This window comes from Hippocampus bargibanti, linkage group LG14 (assembly GCF_051943395.1).
Source record: "Hippocampus bargibanti isolate YZ-2025 linkage group LG14, ASM5194339v1, whole genome shotgun sequence".
Lineage (NCBI taxonomy): Eukaryota > Metazoa > Chordata > Actinopteri > Syngnathiformes > Syngnathidae > Hippocampus > Hippocampus bargibanti.
This window is the reverse complement of record NC_142747.1, coordinates 12,314,468-12,342,219: the sequence shown is the minus strand read 5'-3', so window position 1 is coordinate 12,342,219 and position 27,752 is coordinate 12,314,468. Positions and strand designations below refer to the sequence as shown.

Below are 27,752 nucleotides of genomic sequence, written 5' to 3'. Positions count from 1 at the left end.
CTGAAATTGTAACAAAACACTAACATGGATTAAAGGGAAATGGTGCCCCCTCGTGGAAAGAAAAAATATTTCCAGATTGATGACCAGCGCTTTATCGGCACCCTCACAAGAAAAAAACAAAACCTGAACAAATTCGGGAATGCCGCTCCATGTCACACTTTTCAATTCCATTATACATTTGCGAAGGAGTTAAACACCGTTAAGTTGTCCCTAGGTGTGAATGTGACCACGGATGGTTGTTTGTGTGTGCCCTGTGATTGGTTGGCAACTGGTTCAGGGTGTCCCCTGCCTGCTCCCCAAAGAACAGTGGGCTAGGCTCCAGCAACCCGCGCGGCCCTTGGGAAGATAAAGCGGGTTCGGAAGTGGGCGGAGATCGAGGGAAGGACTGTCAGAGACCTTTGATGAAGTCACTTGAATAATCTGTACAATTGTAAACATAAATTAAGCCCAGTCCGTCTCTCTTGACATCGGCTTGATAACAATGGCTGAGATTTTAAACGCCATCCTCGGGGTACCAGCTAAAAGCATACCTTTGACCTCAAGCCCCACAAAAATTTGAAAGAAGCACATCATACTTATGTAAAGAAGTGTAGCATCATGTGTATGATGTCTCAAAGGAAACCAAAACCAGACACACGAACAACTATCACTGCCTTTGATGTCTTTGACAGCAGTTTGAGTTTAACAGTGGTGGAAATCTGTGTGTGGGTAGGCATTCCTAGGACGGCCTCAACAACACAACAGCAGATGGATTTGGAGGCAAAGGAGACAGTCTTCCAACAGTTGAACTAAGGTACCACATCTACACTGGGAGCTACTTAAGTAAGTGCTTTAAAGAGTAATTTCTGGTCAGTCAGCGCAAGAATAATGATAACACAGTCTTAGCATTCATACATATTCAGACACATATTTATAAGTTTCTATATACACATTATATATACTTACACAGACACACACGCGAAGCTGGTTAATACATCCAACAAGGAGTGTGGCAGTCATGCTAGTTTCCTTGTCCTTCCTGTGCTTGGTGGGTTTTCTCCAGGTACTCCAGTTTCCTGCCTTATTCCAAAAACTAGGATAGTAGGTAGGTCTATTTACAAATGGAATAACCATTTGTAAATAGACCAGTGACCAGTTTAGGGTTCACGGGCGATTAGAAAACTGTTCTGATCATGAATGTGTATTATTATCTGTGAAGTTTTGATGTTTCCAATTATTCAAAACAATAAATCAATTTCAAATTAAACCACTATTTCTGCGAAATATCTGTGATTTACTATTTGAACTTAAAGACAAATCAGGTTGAAAACGGCACCTGACGCATTGACTGGGGTAAAGGTCACACGAGAAGGCAAAGTACCAGAGTTTTCTACCATCTGATCTTCAAACACACTTCTCTGTCAAAGTGAAATTGAGCTTACTTTGAATTCCATACATCACCCAGGTCAGAATAAGGTTACTTTGAATGGTGTCCATTGCCAAGTTTACTCCCTCAATTATTTCACATACAATTCTGGCAATTGAATTGATATAATTGAGGAAGGTAACTTGGCGATGGACATCATATTTATATGAAAGTGAATTCTGAAATGAAATCCTTTTGTATATTTTGCGGCTAAAGTCAAGCTCATCGAATCGTATTTTACAAGATAGTGTTTCATCCATCGAGCCATCCATGTTCTGATTCGCTTTTATCCTCACAAAAGTCGTCGTGGGTGCTGGAGCCTCGCCCAGCTGTCTTTGAGATGGTACGCAGGGGACACACTGAACCGGTCAGTCAGTGAATCACAGTGCACATACACATACACATGCACGCGTGTGTGTGTGTGTGTGTGTGTGTGTGTGTGTGTGTGTGTGTGTGTGTGTGTGTGTGTGTGTGTGTGTGTGTGTGTGTGTGTGTGTCAGTCAGAGTCAGCCCTGTTACACGTTACAAATTCTGGGGCCTTTGCTGTTCTCACTGTAACTGCTCCCATTCGGTCCCATCTGAAGCAATCATGGCATTTCCTTCCACTGCTATGCAGATGACCGTTACATCTATGTCCCACTGAGCAAAAACAAGACGCTCAATTTTATCAAATTGTTGTTTGTTTTACATATGACATATAAGAAATTGAAAAATAATTTTGATTTCCATTCAATCCAAACTGCATGTCAATGTACGGAGACCTTTCAACGAGGCAGTGTATGTTTTTGTTTTTGCAGGGATATGGAAATGCCTGGGATTACATCAAAATGCATTCCTCAAAATGCTGCTGAACCCTCACGACCTGATGGGCCAAGGTACAACAACAACCCTCAGGCAGTCGGCAGCCAGCGCAGGGACTATAATGGCTTTGTTCCCATACAAAACAGTTACATGCAGCCAACTCCGGTGATGGCTGCTCCCAGCATGCACTTTGTTCCAATGAGTCTCCAGCCGCTTCCCCAGGGCATTGAGACACTTGCTCATATCCATGGCCAGGTAAGAGAAGAACACCGGTATCATTTAATCAATAATTTTATTATGCATTTTCCATGCACAATGAGGTTTAAAAGTGAAATCAGAACTCAACAAAATGTATCAAGAAGAGAGGAAACAAAATGCAAATGGCAAAAATTGCAAACACTTTTTCCTTCATGTAAACCCAGGACGCACATGAGTTTATTTGAGAATCTATTGAGTGTAAATTTGTTTTTGCCAGTTAAAATGCTTGTGTCTACATTCTGAATGTATAGTATTTTGATTTACTTGATTTAAGGAGTCAATTAACTCATTCACTGCCATTCCCGAATTTATTCAGTAATTGGAAATATGATGTAGAGCGCCATTGCCGCATTTTTTAGGGTTTTGGTTTTTCTTGCTGGGGTGCAGTTAAAATGCTGGCCAGGCCTCTGGCAATATTATTTCCTTTCCACAAGGGGGCTACAGCTTCAGCTGTTGTTTAAGCGCTATGTAAATCAATACGTATGCTTTGTGTTGTATTTTCTACAGCCGCCTCCATTTCAAGCTCAGCTAACTCCAGAACCATATAAGTTAGGAATTAACTGTTTTTTTTTCTGACGAAAGAAGAGAGTCTAAGGTTTCTAATGCTTTATTTAATTTTTATGTAGTCCTAAAACTCAATGTTCTGTGGGTCCTGCAATTTGAGTGACAATGAAAAAAAACATGCCGCAAGAGTGGACACATTTGTGCACGTCTGGCAGTGAATGAGTGAATAAATGTCACAGTATTACCGAGTTTGGTAGATTAGTCAAAAGTCTGACTTGGTATCATCTGTTGAAAGGCAAAATCAGCATGGGTGAAGCTACAAGGAAACTATTCAATATTTATTTAGTCCTATATATTTAATGACAACAACAACAACAACAGATGCAAAATTCTTACCTGAAAAACATACATTACTCACCAAATGACTGTATGGAGTGTCTTTCTGTCATCTCAGTAATAGTTTCAACACAGAAAGAGTGTAAAACTCAGATCATGGAGGGCCACCGTCCTGCATGTTTTCCATGTCTCCCTGATGCAACACACCTGATTCAAATGATCAGATATCAGCAAGCTATGCCGAAGCCTGACATTGAACTAGTTTTTGAATCAGGGGTGTTGCACCTTGATGAACTGAGTATGACACCTGCGCAATACACTTTTGTTATGGTACTGAATTGCATTACATCAGTTAGTGTATTTAATTTAAATAGATAAAATAACAAGAAATTATCAATAGTGACAAATAAGATACCCATTTAAAAAACAGTGCATGACGCCACCATAAAAATATCATTATTTACATCAGATTCTATTTTGTGTTGTTTTAATAAAATAAACAAGACCAAATTCTTGATATTTACAAAAGCTCAATTTCCCCCTGCTATTTCATGTCAATTTTTCTGCCATAAAAGTCAATTGCTTTATCTGTCCTATGTTTAGACTACATTTGTCCCAGAAGTGCTGCTGCCCAATGGCATGAACATGCGTCCTGTAGGATTACTGTAAGTACAAACCAGCCTTGAAATAGTCCTCTGCAACTTTCCACAAACGTTTCTTGTATCTGTGTCTTTTTTTTTTTTTTTTTTTTAGAAATGGAGAGCTTTTGTACAGAATTACGGCACCTCCCAACGTTGCTGCTCCACCTCCCCCCAACACTCCCAAGATAAAGTAAGGCAATTAGTCGGAGGGAATAAAATAACAGTGTTGGATAGAAATGGTAGAATATTTATTTTCTAAAATGAATGAATGAATGAATGAATGAATGAATGAATGATGGATGGATGGATGGATGGATGGATAAATGAATAAATGAATAAATAAAATACAAGGCCTTAGAGTCCAGTGGGTCTCAGCTGTTGTTCGCCTGGGGTCAGCCTTATGCTATTGTTGCAGTCACAAACCATTTCAAAACCGCTAAAAACCTGAACTAATTCACAGCCATTCCCTATTTTATTCAGGAATTGAAAATATGATGTGTTTCTTGCTTGGGGGTAATCCATTGTTAAGAAGACACCCTGGCAATGTTTTTTCCCTTTCACGAGGATGCACCTCATATTACTCCAGACCCATCTAATTTAGGAATTAACTTTATTTTATGATGAAAGCAGGGAGTCTAAGGTTTCCTACACTAAATTTAATATTTATGTAGTCTTAAAACTCAATATTCTTTGGATCCTGGAATTTGAGTGAAAATGACTGATGGGTTAAAAATGATCCTTCCCTCTGGTTGAGGGCTCTTCACGGTGTTAGAAGACTGTGAAGAGCCCTCAACCAGAGGGAAGGATCATTTTTAACCCATCAGTAGGAACCAAGGTGTTTAACAACAGGGACAGCAGGGACATTGTGAGGTTGGTTGAGGAGGGCCAGAGAGAGAGAGAGATGGGGCATTTTGCGATAGCTTTTATAAAGACGCATAGGATGCGACGTCATGTAAAGGCCGGCAGGATGTGACGTGACAGGAACTCCCAAGAAACGACAAAATGATGCAAAAGGAAATAGAAAAGATGTTTAAAAATGTTTGTGTAGCGAATTGCCTTCACAATGACAAAAACTCTGGTATTGAATTGGACACAGTTTTGCACATCGTCCGGCAGTGAATGAGTTAGAGCATTTTTGTTGTTGAAGTTGTTGACAAATAACCTCTGAAAATGCATAAACAATATGGTACATTTTTTAAATGCAGCTTATAATGAGTTTTAGTTGCTGCTAGCTGTACTCTATAGCTCGTGGATATAGCACATCTGTGAAACATGACACTTTCCAAATTGTTCAAAGTTCCACGTGTGAACTCCGTAATAAATACCTCAGTACTGTTTTAAAAAAATCCCAATACAAATAGATATGATTTTTAATAATAATAATAATAATAATAATAATAATAATAATAATAATAATAATAATAATAATAATAATAATACATTACATTTAAGCGCCTTTCAAAGCTATCAAGGACACTTTACAGTCACAGACAAGCATAGATACTATAATAAATAAAATATAATCACAAATAGAATGCAATAAATGAAATACAATTATAAATAGAAACGAGAAAGAACTACACAGAAAAAGCCATTTTAAATAGGTGGGTTTTGAGATGGGACTTATGTTACGAATGTTAGAAGGAAGTTTTTAATCTCATTCACTGCCAGATGTGCAAAAATGTGTCCACTCCAGTGCCAGAGTTTTTGTCATTGTCACTTCAATTTCAAGACCCACAGAATATTGAGTTTGAGGACTATATAAACATTCAATGCAGCATAAGTGTGGGCGGCTGTACAAAAGGCAAATACAGCCCCCACGTGGAAGGGAAAAGACATTGCCAGAGGTCTGACCAGTGGTTTATCGGCACCCCCTTGCAAAAAAAAAAAAAAACACAACAAAACCCAAACACATTTGGGAATGGAGCTCCGCGTCATATTTTCAATTCCTGAATAAATTCGGGAATTGCACTGAATGAGGTTTTTATTGCTGTCTGTCACACACCCCAAATTTGCCTGTGACCCGCCGAGTGAAAATAACAGGTTGTGCCATTATTTTTTATTCGTCTAAAATTATGACATCATATCCTCGGTGTATTTCATGTCAGATGTATCTGACACTCATATACTGTCTTGCAGAAAGAAACCTAAAAAAGCGGAAGACCAAGTCACAGGGCAAACCTACGTCAAGAAACCCCTAAATGCCTTCATGTTGTTTTCAAAAGAACAGAGACAAGCAGTCAAGGCCAAGTCTGCCTCAACAAATATTGCTGTTATAAATGAGACCTTAGGAAAAATGGTAAGTGCCCTCACATTCTGTTTCGCAAAATTGAGGGGTGGCAAAAACTCAGGCAGAAAGGACCAGAAGTCTGTCTTGCAAGGCTGCATAAAAATTTGGAGTTGGGACATTTCACTTCTGGAGCACTGCTGAGGCAGTTCATTTACTCTTGAACATATATAACACAAATAGTACCTGTACTATATTTAAAATTGTGAATGCCTTTGGATTGTGCAATACCCAGACTGGCCTGCGAGAGGCAGCACAATGCAACACTTCATCCAAACCATCAGAAAATAAACAACTACACTTCCCTGTCATATTTATTGTTGTGAGCAGAGTGGCAGGTCGTGCATACCACTTGTTTAGGCCTTCAGACTTAAGTAGTGCTCAGACTGAATCAATCAGCTGCAAGTGAGGTGTGATATTACTACACGTCAACTAGAAGGTGGTGTTGGCCAGGAAATAACTTTTGACTTGAAGACATTTAAGAAATAGTGTCATTAAGCGGTTCCAATTTTTATTATGAACGTGTGTATTCATGATAACCTCATAAAATTGCAATATTTGCTCGTTTTGCTAGGTTCGGAGCTGTCCAACCTTAATGATGTTCATCTATTCTTGAAAAGTCCGTGTTGAAAATGGCTTTAACATGATATCTGTCACCAAATCCATTTCTTCTTCTCCTTCAGCCATTGTGGTTTGACAAAACCGCTATTAAATCAACACAAAATGTTTTTGTTTCTGCAGCTCATTACAGATGCAGTATGCTTTCTTAATGATGTCTGTCTATTCTTTAAAAGTATTTCTTGAAATGACTTTATCAGTATATCTGTAACCAGATTTCTTCTCCTCCGTCACTCTATTAAATCAACACAAAAATGCTCGCTACAGATTCAGTGTGCTAGGTCTGGCCAGTATGCACTTATCACTAGCAGCTAGTCTTACTATGATTGGCTAGTGACTAGCCAATCATAATTTGCAAAAACTGAAATTACCAGCGCCTTCGAGCAGGCCTTGGGTTGCCAACTCGAAATCTGATTGGTTAAAGCAACAGTTTGATCTACACTTATTTGATGCTCCAGGGCTTGCAGAACTGACAAATGTTAACAAATGATGGCTTATATGGGATTGGTTAATTGGTTAAATGCTTAAATATGAAAACACACCTGGAAGCAGCACAACAGGGGAAACAATGAAAGGAAGCTGGAAGACAATTTAGATTATTTGACAAAATAGAATTTACATTAGTCTGCGATTCAGATATTTTTAGACCAGCAGAGAAGGCCTTGCAGGCCCTGGTGGGCCACCACTGATAAAAACACTCGCCAAAACTACTTGCTCTTCTATTTGAGGTCCGCAGATGCAGGTTGCTTCCTCTTGGTCTCTTACTGCATTTCACATCACAATTGTGCTTATGTCTGACTTTCGATATATGTGCAGCGAGATAAAGACATGTCTTAAGAGTGTAGACTATTGCCTCTAAGTTATCAAAACAGTGTAGAAAATGAGGGAAAATATCTACCCCACTGTGAATTAACTTTGAAGAACATCCCATAATTTAACCCAGTCTCTGTCAGACGATGTGCAAAAATGTGTCCAATACAATACCAGGACTTTTGTCATTTTAACTCAAATTGCAGGACCCACAGAATATTGAGTTTTAGGATGACATAAACATTCAATACAGCGTTAGACACCTTAGATTGTCTTCTTTCATCGGAAAAAAAGAGTTACAGTTAATTCCAAAATTATATTGGTCTGGAGTTATATGAGCTTGAAATGAGGGTGGCTGTCCAAAATACAATTCAATACTGTATATACATAATTGGTTTATAGAGTGCTTTAACAATAGCTGAAGCTGGAACAAAGCGCTAACATGGAAAAAGGGGAAATGCTGCCCCTTGTGGAAAAGAAAAAACATTGCCAGAGACTTTGGCCAGCGCTTTATCGGCACCCAAGCATGAAAAAAACAAAACCTGAACACATTCGGGAATCACGCTCATGTCATATTTTCCATTTCCGAATAAATTTGTGGATGGCAGTGAATTAGTTAATTATCCTTCTATCCTTATAGGTAATTGATAGATCTCAGCATGTGTCAAAAGTATCCCTCCTTGATGTTCTTGCTGCACGTCATTCTAAATGTGTCATTTAAACGCAGTGGCATTTGCTACCCGATAAAGAAAAAGCCAAGTATTACGAGCGAGCCGACGAAGAAAGGAGACTTCACGCCCTGCAGCATCCAGACTGGTCTTGTCGCCACAACTACGTAAGTGTGACACGGATGCAACATGAACCACTTCTGATAAAGATGCATTCGATACAAAGTCATGTGTGCTTGTTTGTAGGGCAAAAAGCGGTACAATAAAAAGACCAAGGACTGAGAATTCGCAATGCTGCCCTCTGAAGTTGAGAAAACTGAAAAAAAACAGAATGTGTTGATCAGGACAGTGCATCCTCGTCACCGACTTGATGAACCATACCAGTGCCGCTTGTCACAGCAAATCCCACAAATGTCAAAATATTTTCTCGCCATCATTTGCAGCCATAGCTAACATTGGTTCACTGAAAAGGTGAAAAGAGGTTTTGTGTTGTAATGCAATGTAATGCATTGTAATGCAATGTAATGATGTAATTGTGTTGTAATGCAATGATTAAAACGCAAGCAGTAGTTTCATTGAGACATTGTATTTAGCATCCTGTACGTGTACGGTATTTATCAAATAATGATGACACACCGCCGAGCTTCTTTATCGCAACATGTATCTCATCACTTTGTAAGTACAATTAATTGGCTTGCAACCGGGAATTGAACTAGGAATTTTGCTCTGTTACTGGAAAGGAAGGTAAATAAAACTGATCGATTGTCCAATTGATTTTATGTCTTCATGTCTCTGGGATCACAGAACAGATGCAACGGGACTCAGAGGTGAATTGATGAGGATGAGTTTTTAATGTTTGTGGTGGTGGGGGTGTGCCCGCTTCCCTGCCTGCTTGCCTGCATGCCATGTCAACATGTTCTGATTTTCTTTAAGACTCTTGTTAAAAGTCACTAGTCACACTTCATCTGAACTAAACAATTCAATAATAACTCACTCCATCCATCTTCTGATCCACTTTCTCCTCACAAGGATAACACACGGTGCTGAAGACAAACCCAGCCGTCTTCAGGCAGTAGTTGGGGGGACACCATGAACCTTTTTCCAGTCAACCGCAGGGCACACAGAGACGAACAACCATCCATGCTCACATTCATAGCTCGGGACAATTTCAAGTGGTAACCTGACACGTTTTTTTTTTAATGTGGGGACGAAGCCGGAATACCTGAAGAAAACCCACTCGGGCCAGACTCACGACCTCTGCACACTGAGGTCTATGCGTTAACCATTGGGTCACCAGTCCACCCTTAATCAATACATGGATATGCAAATGTTTCTTCAGCTATGGTTGCACTATGATTTACACTTAAGATAAACAATGTAACATTTTAATACAGTATATGCACTTTTTTATGTGCTAACCGTCTGCTGTTGGGTTGCCACCCAAATCCAGATTTATTTTGAGTGGGTGACTTCAGTACAATTGGAAACACTGGTTTCCCAGAATGTCATGGGTGAAATCCAGTACTTTAATTGTTGCAAAAAAAGCTAAGTGGAATATGCCGGCCAAGTTTTCAATTTCAGGTTGCCAACCTCAAACATTACACAAAACATACGCTAGAGGGTAGTGTAGTCTAAAGCATGCCGACGATTTGCTCTTCCGTATACTGTACTGTATAGTACATAGGTTCCAGTTCTACAACGATCAAATATTACTGAATATTTTAGAACTTTATGCTGCTTTACAAGGGCAAGAGCAAAATGGCTGCTGCATAATGCGCCATTATTTAAATGACTAATTTATCATAAATTTGCATTGTCTCGCCTGATTTTTAATTACTACTCAAAAAATGGGTCTTCCTGAGTTGTCTTTTTTAAATAGATGGTGGATGAATGACTAAACATAAAAATAAGAATGTGCCATATTAATTGGTTGACGGGCGCTGAAGCGTCACACAATTTAAAATGCATCTCGCGAGAAGTTAGGTCAAAAATGCGAAATGAAACTGCTGTTCTTTTCCCCCTTTATGATATCCCCACGAACGCTTCCCTCATACAGGAAAGGGAAATGCGAATTTCAAACGGTAATAGGCCGGACGCATATTTATATATTGCCAAAGAATCAATCTCAAAACAATGAGGACAGCCACTAGGTATACATTTGTTTATTCAACGAGACTCCATAAAATAAAATAATAAACAAATAAATAAACGAATTATGCTAATAAAACATTTTTAAGTCACCAAATTCCAAAACAACCCCCAGAAATAAATGTATTATTATTATTATTATTATTATTATTATTATTATTATTATTATTATTATTATTATTATTATTATCATCATTATCATTACATTATCGTTATCGTTATCATTAGGCCCCAAGTCGTATTGATTAAGGTTTTTTTGCAAAGCATTGTAGGGTCTTTGAAGTGGTCATAGTTTGCATTTGAGTTCAGATCTTGCGCGCGTACCCGTGAGAGGGGCGCGCTCTCTGATTATTGTGGTAGTTAACAGTGGACTTTATTAAATTAAATTATATATTTTTTGTTTGGTACTGAGTGAAGTTTGCAATTCTCTGTGTGTGTGTGTGTGTGTGTGTGTGTGTGTGTGTGTGTGTGTGTGTGTGTGTGTGTGTGTGTGTGTGTGTGTGTGCGTGTGAGTGGGCGTGTGAGTGTGCGTGCGTGTGTGTGTGTGCGCACGCGTATTTGTGTGAGTGTGTGCGCGTGTGTGCGTGCGTGTGTGTGTGCGAGTAGGGGGGGGTCTTGATTTATTTGAGTTTGTATAGGCCTTAAGGATGTTTTGGCTTTGAGAATATTTTCTGTTGGTTTTTTCTTGACATTTTGTCAGCTCTAAATTGATGCAGATAAACAATCATGACCAGAATGTGTTCATTTTGCAAATAATAATATTAATAATAATAATAAATTTCATTTAGAAGCGCCTTTCAAGACTCTCGCGGACACTCACAGGATATTTTTTTCCTGAGCAGCGGCTGCCACTAATATTGACATGTTGCTCGTTCCTGCATGTAGTTCCAATTTTTTTAGCCTCTTTATTTCAATTGCTCTCCTCCTGAGTGAACTCAAGTGCGACAATCATTCATAAATGACCGAAAGATAAAGTGTTACACCGGGGCAACAAGAACGTCTCAAATTGGGATTAATGACTACTTTAACAATATCATTTCCAGCACGAAAAAGGTGCTCTATGGGGAGGGCAATCCCCCTGCTCTGTATTATTGCACAATTAAATGTGTGCAATCTTTATTAACTACACTATACATTGCAATTTCAATGGAGTGTGATTAATGTGACTTTTGAAAGGGTCAACCCCTCCTCTCTGCCCCAGGAGAGTGGTTTTATAATGAATATCCTTGGCTTAACTGTAAAAAAACACACACACAAAAGAAAAAAGGACACAATTAACAAACTCCCGTTTATTGAAAGTGTGGTGAAAAGGTTGACAAACCATCCACGATGTGCATCTCGACCACTTCAAGTTCATCCCCAAAATATTCAAACTCCCAAAACTTTGTCTGGCACGTGCAGCCCGCAGACCTTGTAGGCGAGTGCGCATGTGCGAAGGTGTCCGGATTGACAATGCTGGAGAGATAGCGCGTCTGGGATTGAGAAACCTAAGAGGAGGGAAAAAAAAGCGGAGAAGCGAGGGGAAAACGGGGAAAGGGGAGAAAAGGGGGATCCTAGTTGAAAAAAAAAATCCAAAGAAACCCACGCCGAAAGACTGGCACCATGAGGTCCAAAGGCAGGGCACGAAAACTGGCCACAAGTAGGTGCAACATCCCTTTTTTCTACTTTTCAAAACATGTCATCTGATCTCATCACGGCTGTTACCAATCGCTTGTTTGAAGAAAAAAATCCTTTCGGGCATCTTTTAAAAAAACATCCAAAAATTACGAAATTGCAGGATAGCAAAACAAAATCCAGGAGTTCGAAAAGCTATCACGCGTTAAATCTGGAGTTTAAAAAAAGTTGAGCGAGAAGGCGAGGTGGAAGTTTGCAAGTCGCGGACGTGAACGCTGCGTATAGTGGGCGCTCTCGTGTCACCTACTGGAAGGGGAAATACCAAGTGCGTGGTCGGATTCGTTGCACGCACACTGGTGCGCGCGGTGCTGCGTTTAGGATCGAGACTTGAGAGCTGCTTGGAGACGAACATGCAGAAATACGCAAGAAATGAAGATTTGTTCAGGGTGGTGGGGGCGGTGGTGGAATGGGTTGTATGTATTTTATGCTATAGACACGGTAACAACTGTGGATCTTGTTTATGATCGTGCATGTGAAAGTTTTGAAGTTTTATACTTCAGTAATATTTAATGTAAAATGGTAGAAGCTAAAGTCAAAATGTGTTGTTTGTATGTGTTGATCGATTACATTTAACTTATTGTAACTGGGATTTGTTCACTGTTTGTTCACTGTTTGAACATTCACGCGATTCCCAATTGTTGATTTGACAAATGGAAAAGGTCGTTGGTTTGAAATGCTTTTGATAATTTATTAATTTCTAATAGGGACAACACTTTATGTAGTGTGACGAATTATAGTGTTATTGCAGAGATGAGTTGATTCAATAAATCAATTATCATTTTCTCCAAACTGTTCTTTAACTTTTTTTCCTCTCAAATCTCATTCATGTTTAATTTTGTATATATATATATATTTTTTTAACTTTACCATATTACTTAATACATCATTTGAAATTGTGTCATTTTGAGAAAGTCAACAAGTTTAAAAAATAACTGTATTTTTTGTGGTTAAAAAAAATGAAAATACAACGTTCTACAATAAATGTGGACATTGGATATCAAGGAATGGGACGCTCAATGATTTATATAACAAAGAATAAATACATTGACGTTATTTTTACTGAACACAAAATAGAAATAACACCCCCGCTAATTTTCATCACGTGACAATAATTTCGCTTCACATCCTTAATATCAGACATTTTCAAAATATATCTTCATAAATGAGAGTGTGGTCAGAAATAAATCGCTCAATAGCTACACCCAGCAACTCTATTGGGAAACGACTCCTTGGATTTAAAGGCGACTAATTTATGAGATTGACATTCTCTGGAATCACAATGGGAGAATGGAGTGCATCCCCAGAGGAGGGGGCCCGCAGTGGCCCCTATAGCCAGGTCTGCGCAATGTCAACAGTGAATATTTAAATTCCCAGACCCCTCATAAGGGCGCTGCTGGTAAATGCGTTCAGTGTGCATGTGTTAAAACGGCCGTGTATGGCTGTGTGTGTTTAACGGAGGAGGTGGTCAACGTAAAAGAGATTGATGGAGGCTGACTGATGAGTGCGCGCGTCCAGATGGAATGCGGTGCGCCACAAAAACGCGCCTTTGGTTTCCAATTAAATATAGCAAAAATCTGCAGGCCGCACCCCGCAGTGACTTGTGAGCAGGGTGGCGGGGCGGGGGGGTTGTGTGCAGAAAGTAGTTCGGTAGAGATCCCGTTTAAAGGTCCACTTGCCATATTCGAGTGCCAACAAATCCCAGCAAATACGATGCGTCTTAATTTAGGAGTGGTCGACTGATGACTTTTGACCGCAGTGGATGGCAACAGGTTGCCGCTGCAAGGACATTCATTTGCATGACTTTAACGTTGCAACTACAACATTATCAGTGCACACATTAAAATCTGGTAATTTTTTATTTATTTATTTGGTCGAAGTTGGGGGGAAGGGGGCCTCACAAGTGCATCAAGCCCGCTAAGTGCGATGGGCCCCGTGCGTCTCCCTCATTAAAACACTTCATAGATGAGCCCGTTGAAAAGATGAGGGTGGGGTGGAAGTGAAATCGAGAGCCTGTTTAACAAACATTTTGTGTGCGTGTGCACGTGCGTTTTTGTGCACGTGTGTTTGAGCGCACGTGTGAGCTATGACTAATTCCAAGGCTTCATATAATAATAATAATAATAATAATAATAATAATAATAATAATAATAATAATAATAATAATAATAATAATAATAATAATAATAATAATAATAATAGCTTTGCTGCTGTGAAATGTAAATTACTCCACTGCAAGACTAATAAAGGCAAATCCAATCCAATCCAATCCAATATCCTTTTTATTTCCAAGCACCTTTCAAAACTCTCAAGGACACTTTACAGTCATGGGATAAGAACATTTTTTTCCGCAGGTGAGCAGCGGCAGCCATTCGCGCCACTGTTCCCTCAACCGGGAAGTAACACAAACTCACACCACTAAAAACTTCCTTTTTTTCCAAAAACTCCACTAAAGCTGGAAAACAATCACTGTATGTGTCCATGTCACAAAAGGACCGTTCCTTTAAATGTGATATTAATGAAGCAAGTCATTGGTGAGTGAATGGCAAAGTTGTTTATCTTCTTTCAATAACTTGAGTGAGAAGTATTTGGCAAATGTGACCAACATGGCAGCGTAATTTACGCTTTATGTCAAATCAAATGTCCCCACCGGAATGAATTAAAAAGCCAGTCAACTGTTTTTTTTCAATGAAAATAATCCCAAATATTAACATATTAAAACAATCAAATGTATAGTGAAGAAATATGTTGTTGTTGAGGCTGTATGTCACACTCATGAGCATTTCTGTGATCATGTGACTGTTGTTGACTCCAGCAGCATTGTTTGTGACGACAAGAAATGCCAAGAACATTGTAAAAAAATCCCTCCCTAACTGCCATAGACAGTATCGGCATGAAAGCAGTTTGTCTTGTTGATTTTTTGCATTTTGTCTGTATGTGTGTCATTGATCATCACCACTGTCTGTCTGACATGTCCTTTGATCTCTGGGTTTCATGGGTTTCATTCTAACTCCCTCTTTCATAAAGTTACTGTGTGATTGTTAATGAGTCATTTTGGTGTATCAACAGGGAACTAAATAAGTCAGGGGTGGTTTTACAAAGTGTCTCGTTTGAATGGCAGTTCTTGTCTGAGGCAAATCTGAGGGTGCGTATTATTAGGAAATTATATCAGCATCAAACAATAAGTGAGCGTTACCTCTTCGATATAAAGTCGATTCTACTTTGATGTGTCTCTGAGAGGTTGCAAGGTTATAGCGATTACACCGATACAAAAAGCTTGCAGTCTCACTGCACTCTACTCTCACTCCAGTCTATAGCCGAATATGGTGCCAAAGCTAAAATAATCATCATCAACAGAAAAGATAAGTTGCCAGTGTCGTCGTCAAACATTTGCCCCGCAAAGCGATTACTCATCACAAATTGCTATGAGAAAAATGGCATTTTTTGCTGATTTGAAATGTTCCCCTCAAATCATTTTGAGGACTTATCAAACGACTGCTGATGTGGCAGTCCGCTCCGACGACTCCTTGGGATGTATATATATACAGTAAAGTCTCGTTATATCGATATTCAAGGGAGTCCGAAAAAATATCGATATAACCGGGACTATCGATATATCCGACCCTGTTTGCATGTAATTTTCTCCGTGCGTGCATAGAAATAGTATCGATATAACCGGGACTATCGATATATCCGATATCGATAGTCGATATATATATATATATATATATATATATATATATATATATATATATATATAGGGCCAGAGGTACCAGCAGATTTTAGTTCACTAACGAAACCTCTTGGATGAGAAGCGAAACGTTAGACACCTTCAAAAAAGTACTGATGACGACTGAAGAAACCTTTTCACCGATAGTATTATTATTATTATTATTATTATTATTATTATTATTATTATTATTATTATTATTATTATTATATTTATTGTTATTCTTTTAGGGACATTAAATAAAAATGTGCATTGGTTTGTTTGTTTCATTAAGTAGCTCCCATTTGGCTGTGGACCTTGCCAAGCATTTCATTCCTTTCATTGAGAGTTGACAGAAAGAATGGGCCCTTTCCTCATTATTCACTGGAAAGGGAACATTCCTATAAACAGGAATTATCCAACAATTGCTTTACCAATGTGGTGATAACAGCATGTTCCAGCTCTGCTTGGGGATCTCCCCACGTAGATCTTCCTGGCAACAAGCCTAAAATAAGTGAGCGACTTATGAGTGGGAGACAGTTGACTATGATTACGAAGGACCAAACGCGCCATGAAGATATACTGTCGCTGACTACAGTCGGCACATCCCTGTGTTTGTTTGAATCCTGTATACCATTCAGTCGCAACAATCCCAACCTACACACAAAACTCATTAAGAAGTGACCTCCTTGCCCTTACAAGACAGGAGCGATGAGAGGAGGGGAGATGATCAAAGCTTGGTCCTTCCTGTTGGCATCTGGACTGGCCTGCAACATATGCGTACACCTGATGGAATGTGATAGCGGCTGTCTGGCAGTCAATGCAATGCTAATAGTCAATAATGGCAGTTGGAAATATTGTTATCCTGGAGATATTTATTCACTCAGTTGCAGATGGGCTAAGAAATCCCCTGTGGGGAGGCCTTTATTAGCGCAAACACATCTTCAGAATAATCATACTATACAGCACTACCTGGTGATTGTAGTCTATGCAGGACGAAGAGGTCTATGTCAAAATGTTGTTGGTCAACCAAGGTCACCGTAGAGGAAAGAATGTGGCTGGAGAAAGGAATGCGAGGTTGATTAGCGCTTCTTACCTGTAAGTGAACTGGACGTGCCGGCATGTGATGAGACCGAGGAAACAAGGGAACAATAGGACAGTAGAGATTCCTTTCCACACCGCATTCCAGCGATCCTCCAGCTAGGGCCCCCCACTCAGAGCTTTGATGAACCCTTCTCGCAGCTTCCTGGGATTGTCGCTCCTCCACAAACACAAAAACATAAAGCGGTTGGTGAGCAGGGCCCTCCTCAGGATGTCCTGTTTTGATTAGTCTTAGCATCCTTAAAGCACCATTGAAATATTATTCTAACAAGGAGAGAAGCGTAGCGGTGACACATCCACTTCTTTCCACTCAGTGACCTGGGGGGTCAGATGCGCTATAAGCGCCAGATATCAAAGAGGTGCTCCTCACCCAGCGATCTTACCGAGGAATCTGTGACGAAAACAAGGTGATAAAACGATAGCGAGAGGTTTGAGGTCATGTCAATAGGTGGAAGTTTGTCAGGCCAACACTTTCCAAATACAGTACATGTTAATGACTGACACATGTTGACACTGTTGAGTCCGTTATCTCAAATATGTTCCCCATTAATCTCAAATATAATATCCAGCTGTTTATAACTGAGATATTTGCCTTCCATCAACAACATGAAGTTTCTGGAAGGTGTTTTATCTCCATCTATCTCCATCTATCTCCATCTATCATCCATCCATCCATCCATCCATCCATCCATCCATCCATCCATCCATCCATCCATCCATCCATCCATCCATCCATCCATCCACCCTCCCATCCACCCCTTCATTCATCCAAAACCCACCCACCAACCCATCTATCCATCTATCCATTAATCCATCCATCCATTTATATATCCATCCTTCCATCCATCCTTCCATTAACCATCGATCCAAAACCTAACCATCCATCCATCCACCCTCTCATCCATCAATCCCCTCATCCATCCAAAACCCACCCGTCCATCCGTCCATCCATTCATCCATCCACCTTCCCGTCCATTCATCTATCCATCAATCATCCATCCATCCATCCATCCATCCATCCATCCATCCATCCATCCATCCATCCATCCATTCTCTGCTGCTTATCCAGGGTCCCCTTAGGAAGATTGGAAACTCAAATAACATATATGTTGGTTCAGACTTGCAGTATCCTCTTTCAGCAGTCAACTACATCTCTGCTGTCTCCTGTGGAATCAGGGAGCGGTGAAGCATTGCAGCACAGTTTGTTGTTTTGGTGAAGCCTGAGGGCTTTAGTTTGACAGCAGGGCACCACTTTGTTCACCTCGGTATCCAAAAGGGACCCCTTGGGGTTGAGGCTCGCGATGTCATTGTCAGGGCTATGGCAGGACCAGGGCAATGAGGTGGTGGTGGTGGTGGGGGGGGGGGGGGGGGGGGGGGGGGGGGGGGGGGGCTCACTGCTCACTGGGTCAGTGGACAAGCTAATCGATTTTATCTCCGTTTCACACATGCCGCCAAACTCCTACTGGTCTGATATTCACAGTGTTCAGCGGATTATTCTCCCTCAATCTCCTCTCTATCTCCTTTTCTCGCTTTGCTGCTTTTTCTCTCCCACTACATTTCTTGTATTTTTCATCTATCAATCTTGTGTACTGTTTTGTCTGTAACTCTTTCATTGACCCCACCCCCTCACCTCTTGCCAGCTCTTTTTCACACACCCTTTGGAAGAAAATGTTTTAATTTCGTCTCAATATTGGTCTCTATAACGCAAGCAAGTGGTAGGACTCTTATTTTCTTGACCGTTGCTCAAGATGAGGCGTTGGAACAAGGGAATGAAAGCTTTGGGAAAGGTCTGGAAACTTCACATTCATCAGTGTAAGGAGATACTGCGCTGACAGTTAGCAGACCGCCAGCCAAGTACAACACACGATGGTCATGTCGGTCTACTGCGCTCTTCCAGCAGGCAGACATAGTGAGACCAGACCTAACAGCGCTCTCATCTCGTTTTAGAACACGATAGTATTTTAAGCCCTCTAGCTGTCTTGCAAATAGAGAGAACATGACGGATTATGGGTTACGGTAAGAACTAATTCAGATGTCAGTGTTGAACAAGGAGAAAGAAGCCCTGAATAAATCTTATAGTAACTTAAATTACAGCCGGGAAAGCTCAGATCTCCACTATGGCCGTCCAATTCTAAACATGCCTTATTGCTCTTTCATTAAATAAAAAAATCTTCTTTGGGGAGGGGTCACTAATATTGATCTTAAATCATGCAAGTTATAAAGTGGATTGTACCTGAAAAAAGATTATGGAAGACTATAGACAGGGTTTCATACAAGAGGTGCATCGGTGCGCTTATGCGGATAAAATGTGAATCACACACACCAGATCAGTATAACTGAACTGACCTACAATTTTGTTAATTATTTTATTGCATTGCATGTCCTCAATAGGTCCATGTATTGCAATGATATCCCTACCCCTATATCCACGTACATGGATATAGGTGGAAGTTCACAATGACGGCCGAGTAGGCAAATACAAATATTTGTATTAATTTATATATTTTTCAATCAAACTTCCTGTTTTGCTTGTGCTCACATTGTGTTTTTTTTCTTCATAATACCAAATTGTATCTCTAAATGATGCATCAGATCCAGATGTAAATATCTTGGGGCAAGAATGATAAAATGTTGATTTCATGTGTCACAGTCATCTTTTGACGTTGTCCCAAATGTAACACACCGTAACACATATTATGTGAGGCTGCAATAAACATATGAAATGGTCAAACTATGAAATCCATTAATTTTACACATTTTTATATCCTTCAAATGAAACGTAAACCACCGGAACATTAGCCACCCTAAACTCATGCAGTATTTGGATGAATTGGGAAATTTGGTGAGCCCCTGAACTTTTTCACCTTTCCATTTCTTTCCGAGTTCATTAATATTTCATATTTTCATTGTATATCTACTTTTTTTCCAGCCTTATTCTCTCCCCATTGCTCATTGAAGCCAATTCCTGACCATAACCTATCAATCAGCGACCGTGGCCAAAATGTACTGTAAATCTACCTCCAGAGGTAATACATTACACATATAAGAAAAGATTTATCTGCACCCATAAACATGTGGCCTACATTTGCAATATGTTTCCGTATTTTCAAGGAATTTTGCAGTCCATATATGTAATATAATAGAATTAAATACAGCATAAAATATCAGCACTCTTATCTGAGCTGAGCAGGGATATGACACACTATTTTACATTGAAGAATATGGAGCCCTGTCATGAGTAGTACCCTGAAAGTATTTACACTTTTGTATTTTGTTGCATCGGAGTGCGGTAATTAGCTCTATGGACACCCCCTGCCCTTTGTTTTTGAAAGTGTGTTGTTTGAATGAAGTGGTGGCATTGCAGGTATGACCAACCATTAATCGCTGAAATGTGACAGTTCAATCAAAAAGGGGTCGAGTGGTGCAGGTGGAGGGTGCCGGTTAGCATGGCAGATCATTCCCTGGCTTGGAAGCAGTCAGACGCATCAACAATCAGTGGCAAAAGATGCATCGGGGAGACGGCAAAGTATAAAGGAGAATCTGAGGGTGGTGAAAGATAGATTGTTAGAGAATTACTGGAGATCAGGATGAAAAATGAAAGGGGCGGAGGGAGGAGGGGCGTAGTATCACTGATTTAATTGTTCATAACCAGGGGTGTGAATGACTTACATCAAGCAATGTTATGCTTATTTTCATGTGATTTTGCTAATGACATGGAAAATATATATTTTTTTAATTCACCATCTTTGATGTAGCAGTGGTTTAACATGGGGAAATCCCCCCCATGCTTCAAGTCCTATTTTTCAGAAATCATTCATGATGACATTTTGAAGGCAGAATAATAGTCACTGGAGAGATAAAGCAACTTCCATCCTGCAACTTCCAGGAAAGTGTAATACGAGAAACAACATTTCTTAAAGTGGTACAGTCCCATCAGAAGCAATGGCAACATTTTTTTAATTTAGAAAAACCTTATTCACAAATAAAACACAACCAACAGCATTTGATAATAATTTCTGTGTAGCTTTATCTCTTGTTTCTAAAATAATTGTATTTTATTTATTATTGTATCTTTGCTTGTCTGCAACTGTAAAGTGTCCTTGAGAGCGTTGAAAGGCACTTGAAATAAAATGTATTATTAGTATTATTATTACTTGGGCGCCATCTTGCATTTTAAGTAAGAGGTAGGGAACTCTAGTTCCTTCTGCCTATTTTCGACCCAACCCTACTCCAACACACCTGATTCAAATGTTCTGCTCATCAGCAAGCTGCTTGGAGGCCTGAAATGATCATCAATTGAATCAGGTGTGTTGGTGTAGTGAAAAATGGAAAACAGGCAGCAGATGGCTCTCAAAGACCCCTACTTTGGAATTTATGGTGTCCTTGGTCAATATTATCCAGATTCAAATTCTACAGCACCTTTGTTGATTGAAACAATTGACAGAAAATGGAGGTGACTCCAGGAAAAACAGTAAAAAAAGACGTCATGGTGAGTCATGCAGCGAGTTGCACCATTTACATTTTCTGCCTTTTAAACACTGTCAATTAAAGGGCATTAACCGACTGATAAATGATCCAAACTATTCCATCATCCAATAGACAGGTAGAGTGGTTTTGATGCACTTGAATACTTTTATGATATAATGCGAAATAATTGATTTATTTAGCACCGTTGCTGCTTCTCATGATTTAAAATAGTATTACACACCATGTCCAGCTTTGTTCCACCCATTCCCAACTAATACAACAAACCAACCCTCGACTAACTCATTAATCTCATGTCGCGGGGTTGGCAGTTGTGATAAAGAAAAAAAACAAAATAAAACAAAAAACAACTCTAATGATTCTGTGCTACCACCTGAATGGCTGCCCGTTGGTATTTATCCAACCACAAGAAGCAAAGCAATCCTTCTTGAACGACAATGATTCCATACGTTTTCAAACATAAATCATATTTCGGTGCATGTTATTTTCACCTTCCCACTGATGGTTTTCCTCTGAGCCTTTTTGCAAATATTGATGAAAGAACAAATTGACATAGTGGGTGACAGTCTTTGGCCTGAGCTCTGGTTAAAAAATGAAAACAAAGAGGTCTCTCTTTTCTCCTGAGAGGCCAAGAATAGCAGAAGTGGTCGTTCATTCTGCACTATCTCTCACTGATTCAGATTAACACAAGTACGTACATACCTCCCCAAAAGACCACCACGCATAATTTAGCAGGCTGTCCCATCTTGAAAGCCACTGAGTGATGATGAGACATTGCGCAAGGGACGCCCTTTGACACCATCTTGTCTGTATGGATCATTTTCAGGCAGAATAACAGCCCCAAAAGTCAGATTTTTGTCTTTTTTTCTTTTCTTTGCGGTTGTGTCAGGTTGTTGGTTGTTGTTCTTTTTCTCAGCCTTCATCACATTCACACACCACTTCATCATAGTCATCCCACAGTCCCTGTTTGTTTTAATAACAAGAAACAAGGGAAATATCTCCTTTTCCCCACTGCCAAATTTTTCAATGTCATCTGCTTTTTTTGTTTTTGGGTGTGGGTGTGTGTGAATTCCCTGTTGACAAATATGCATAAATTTCATTGGAACCTGAGCTGATAGTTGTGGGTTTATCCAGTAACAGAACGGACTGATTAATTCATTCACTGCCATTCACGAATTCATTTGGGAATTGATAATATAACATAGAACGCCATTCCCGAATTTGATCGGATTTTGTTTTTTCTTGTTTGGGTGCCGATAAAGCTCTGGCCATGTCCTCTGGCAATGTTTTTCCCTTCCACAAGGGGCCAGCATTTCCCTTTTTTTCTACGACAGCGCTTTGTTCCAGCTTCAACTGTTAAAACACACTATAAATATAAATATATAAATGTATATATTGCGTTGTCTTTTGGACACCCGCCCTCATTTCAAGTTCATAACTCTAGACGCCTATAATTTAGGAATTAACATTTTTTTTCTCATGAAAGAAGAGAGTCTAGGGTTTCTTATGCTACATTTAATGTTTATATAGTCATAAAACTCAATATTCTGTGGTTCCTGGAATTCAAGTGACAATGACAAAAACCCTGGCACTGGAGTGGACACATTTTTGCACATCTGGCAGTGAATGAGTTAATAGGTGAAGATGTTTGAAGTGATGCCCGGTATGTGTGTTTGTATATACCAATGGTAGGCTATCAGACACCTTGGATGGATGGTCACCAATCAGATATCCGTAATTTCATATGTTGCTCTTACACCGCCTCTCCCCCCTACCCAAAAATTGATGTGAATGAATGTTGGTACTGCCCAGAGAAAACAGGAACAGGAAGTACATTAGTCAAAACTAAATTTGATTTGTTTAATTTCACTGTTTTGTCGCCCCATATAATCTTCTTTTCCTTTCGGCTTTTCCCTTGTCGCCCTATATAATCAATGTATTATACAGTAAAGTCTCGTTATATCGATATTCAAGGGAGTCCGAAAAATTATCGATATAACCGGGACTATCGATATATCCGACCCTGTTTGCATGTAATTTTCTCAGTGCGTGCATAGAAATAGCATCAATATAACCGGGACTATCGATATATCCGATATCGATATAACGAGACTTTACTGTATTATATAAAAAACAGTCAGAGATGGGTACTGTCATTCTAAACACATCACATTTTGTTTGGTTTGGTTTGGTTTGCAGATCAACTTTGAATTGATTGTAATCAAATGGGTGCAATTGCATTTGTGTGATCCCATTCTGCAAAAAAATAATAATAAACGACTCAATTTTCCATCGGAATGCGATTAAGTCGTTCACTGCAAGCTATATGCAAAAATTTGTCCACTCCAGTGTCAGGGTTTTTGTCATTGTCACTTAAATTCCAGGACCCACAGAATATTGAGTTTTAGCACTACATAAACATTCAATGCAGTGTAACAAACATTCAACTTTCTTCTTTCATCAGAAAAAAAACGATAATTCCTAAATTATATGGGTCTGGAGTTATATGAGCTTGAAATGAGGGTGGCTGTCCAAAATACAATACAATGCAATACATACATAATATTTTATATAGCGATATAACAACGCCCTAACATAGAAAAAAGAGAAATTCTGCCCCGTCGTTGAAGGAAAAAACATTGCTAAAGGTCTTACCAGGGCTTTAACGGCACCACCGCAAGAAAAACCAAAACCCAAATACATTTGGGAATGGCGCCCCACGTCATATTTTCAATATCGGAATAAATTCGTGAATGAAATAAAATGAGTTAAACCAACTATCACATGATTTGTTTTTGTTTAGTTTTGGCAGCCCTTGAGGGAAAACAAGGGGAAAAATAACATAGTTTTACCTGATTTGAATCAGGTGCAATCAATGTGGATGTTCATCTTAAGTCAATCCAAAGGGATCTTTTTTTCACTGCACTCAGCTATTACTTTTTATTTGTGAATGTGCAGAGTTGTTGATAGTCCCCACATGCCTTGTGGATCAATGCAGAGAACATAAACTGAGGAGTCACTTTCTGCACATGGTCTTTCTCTTCAATGCTGCTCCGTCGTCCAAACGCAACCACGACTATGCTGGTTGACGCTAATATAATTGTAGCGCGTGCTAGTGTTTGATCCTCGTCTTCACAAATGGAATTTGTTTGGTTTTATTTGATCATCGGGTATGGTGTGTATATATATATATATATATATATATATATATATATATATATATATATATATATATATATATATATATATATATATATATATATATATATATATATATATTATTTTTTTGTGCAGGCAGGAGCATACACAATGAGGTAAAATGTTTTGTGACAGAGCGAGCGGAAACTCTATTAGAGGTGTGTCGCATTTGTGGGTCCTGCCGTCTCTGATGAAATGCTTCTCGGGTATTTAATGCAATTGTGATTTTGCTTTGCCTCCAGACTTGTTACCTCTGGGGTTTTAAAGCTAGATCAGCAAAGCAGAAAAACAAAGTCTGGACCGTAAAATTAGACGAGTGGAAACTTTGAAGAGCATTTGCTGGTGTGACTGAGTATGTAATCTCCTTTGGGACAACATCCGAAAATGCTTTGTAATGGTGTTAATGTTTGTATGGAATTAAGATTGGTGGAAACTTCATAAATGAAACTTTTAAAATGTTGCTGCTGCACGTACACCATAGCCTGTTCTGCGACAGTTTTTCCACATTGCGAAAAAAAAACAAAAAAACGCACAAATATCAAACCAAAAACGTCTTCCAACAGAAATGATTCGACGCAGTGGCCTATTGTCATGATGCTCTTGAAGTTACAACTCGGGCAGGTCAAAAACTCGACGACATTGTTGCTAGTCATCAACATGTCACGGGCCAAGCAACTTCAGAAGTTCTTCCTTGAGGAATCAATTGCAGAGACCAACCTTTCACGCACTCTTCGAACAATCTTATTCAAAACATTTTCATTTGTCCAAGTCCAAGATGGTGCCCGAGTAGGCAGGAGACTGTGATGAGCAATTGCGCCTTTTCGTTAGCACGAATAGGCCAGCACCATTTTTGATTGGGTGGAATGTCAGTGCCATTTGACTGTCATCGCTGGACAGCTCTGGGGTGATTGTGCTTTTTTTGCACCTGTGATGGGCAGCATTTTCATCGCCCCGCTTTGTTCAGTGGAAAGGTTGGTGCTATTGGACAGTCTGCAGCTGGATGAATGCATGGCTTGAGGAGCCCGCGATGAGAAGAAAGGAGCATCAGCGCAGATGCGTATGTGGATACTGTTGCGGCTTTGAATTGAAGCACATTTACGTGGGACAGGAGATGTGAGACAATCTCTTTTGTCAATGAATGCTACAGATTCATCATGTTTGCTTTCAAAATTAACTTGTAGCGGATGTGCACATTTCACCATAACATTCCTGCTCCACTGGTGAAAAGGATGTTTTGATCCTCTCATCTTTCATCTAGAACTGCTTTGTGTTGTCATATTTATTTTTTGGGGTTATTTTGATTTCAAGAGGGCGCTGCAAGAGTAGCTGCCTTTCCAGCAGCTCCTATAGTTTGATTTTCTACTTCTTCCTTCCATAACATTGCTGCTAAGAAATATAAATTTCTCCACCACGCGTTCCTTTGCAGATTAATATTATAGGGTTTGTTTCAAGAAAAAAAAGTCAAAGTTTAAAAATAGTCTCCAATTTCTGCCACAGTTTAAGCAAATACGTCCCAGCCCAAAGGTGACCCCTCACAGCCCTTTGGGGGTTTTGAGACACAGGGTCATGCTAGCTGTCACATGGGCACCGAGCCCAGAGCCCCAATAGCTCAAATACAGGTATGATTTATGTCCACTGTCGCAGCTTGGACACACTGGGTTCTCCTCCATGGAATGCATTGGCAAAACCGATGGCAGTGGTAATTTGTCTCCTTACATGTGTAGGAGGTAAGGGTCAAAGGTCGGCCAAATGAAAATAACCAGACCTGACTTAATTGTTGTATCTATTGGTAGTTTTGAGACAGAATGTCTGTCTGGAGATCTATCTGTCTATTTGTCCATCTGTCTGACTTCTGTCTTGGCGCCCCTGTTGTGTGTCATTTGGGTCGAGACCCTCCGGCTGCATGCGGCCATTACGGACACTGATCTGATCCAGCAGGAGCACAGGGTTCACTGAGGGGGATATCTCAAGGCCAGATAGGATCATTATCACAACACTGTCTGGGGGAACCGCATGAAGGGCGCGCCGTTGCTTCCGCATTTGCTAAATATGTCAGTCTCTCTTTTATTTATTATTTATGTATTTGAAAAATAATCTCAATTTTAAGGCACATCTTTGCAAGCAATTTCCTCGATGGACCAGCACATTTGACAAGGTTAAGCCCGTAAATGTTGTTGAGAGACGCTTCCTGGGTGTGATTACATTTATCATGTATAATTAGGAAGTTCTGTTCTGTCTACACATGATGACCCTTGACCTTGAGTGTGACACTTTTAAACTGGTATTGCCAGACACTCACATATGATGTCCAGGTCACGGAACCCTAAAAAGACTAGTTTCCGCTCTTTCATTAGAAGCTTTTTTTTTCTTTAACTCATTCACTGCCAGACGATGTGCAAAAATATGTCCACTCCAGTGCCAAGGTTTTTGTCATTGTCACTCGAATTCCAGGACCCACAGAATATTGAGTTTTGGGCGTACATAAACATTCAATGCAGCGTCAAAAAAGAGTTACCGTATTTATTAGAGTATAACACGCACCCCTAATTTTCAATAAAAATTATTATAAAATTTTGTTTCGCTTTTTCTCGCCGTTTTAAGTGACAAGCATTTTAAGTGACAACACATGCGTCTATGATAAAAATTATTTATTGACAATGTAATGTATATCAATTAAAATATGAAAACACTGACTCAAAACTCTGGATATTGGTAATTGTGCAAAACAGCAATTAACTCACGTTTCAGTGCTAAAGAAATGGTAATCAACAATAAAAAAAAGGAATGCGCGTGAATCGAAACTGAAGGGCCTCTGGAGAATAGCCATGGAAATGCTGCCCCCTCCTGGAAGGGATGAAACAATAAATATTCATGACATTTGTTTTTCCCAGGCCTCGTTTATAACGCGCACCCAAACTGTGAGTTCTTTTTTTGGTAGAAAATGTTGCGTGTTATACTCGAATAAATACGGTAATTCCCAAGTTTATGGGTCTGAGCTTGAAATGGGGGCGGCTGTAAAAAAGGCAAATACTGCCCCCTTGTGGAAGGGAAAAAACAGTGCCAGAGGTCTGGCCAGCGCTTTATTGGCACCCCCCTGCCCGCAAGAAAAAAG

The 27,752-nt window shown here is 39.7% G+C and overlaps 2 protein-coding genes across 9 annotated transcripts in view; both read left to right on the top strand.

Annotated features, from left to right (window-relative positions):
* Positions 1–727: 727 nt before the first annotated feature.
* Positions 728–8,999, top strand: LOC148888342 (transcription factor 7-like 1-B). Of its 2 annotated transcripts, XM_089014126.1 has the most exons (8): positions 728–822; positions 2,203–2,280; positions 2,353–2,461; positions 3,908–3,969; positions 4,058–4,135; positions 6,085–6,244; positions 8,388–8,495; positions 8,575–8,999. In XM_089014126.1, the coding sequence occupies exons 2-8, from the start codon at positions 2,207–2,209 to the stop codon at positions 8,608–8,610; spliced, it is 627 nt and encodes a 208-aa protein (XP_088870252.1). In that variant the 5' UTR covers positions 728–822; positions 2,203–2,206; the 3' UTR covers positions 8,611–8,999. The 2 variants fall into 2 exon arrangements, with proteins under 2 accessions (XP_088870252.1, XP_088870251.1); XM_089014125.1 differs by having other exon boundaries at positions 2,203–2,461.
* Positions 9,000–11,851: 2,852 nt separating this feature from the next.
* The window catches only part of mecom (MDS1 and EVI1 complex locus), a 125,710-nt gene continuing 109,809 nt past the window's right edge, over positions 11,852–27,752 (top strand). For 5 of the 7 annotated variants that reach the window (XM_089014044.1, XM_089014041.1, XM_089014042.1 and 2 more), the window contains exon 1: positions 11,852–12,115. In XM_089014044.1, the coding sequence (XP_088870170.1) occupies positions 12,079–12,115 (37 nt within the window). In that variant the 5' untranslated portion in view covers positions 11,852–12,078. The remainder of the gene's footprint in view (positions 12,116–27,752) is intronic. The other 2 variants (XM_089014045.1, XM_089014043.1) reach the window with 1 other exon arrangement.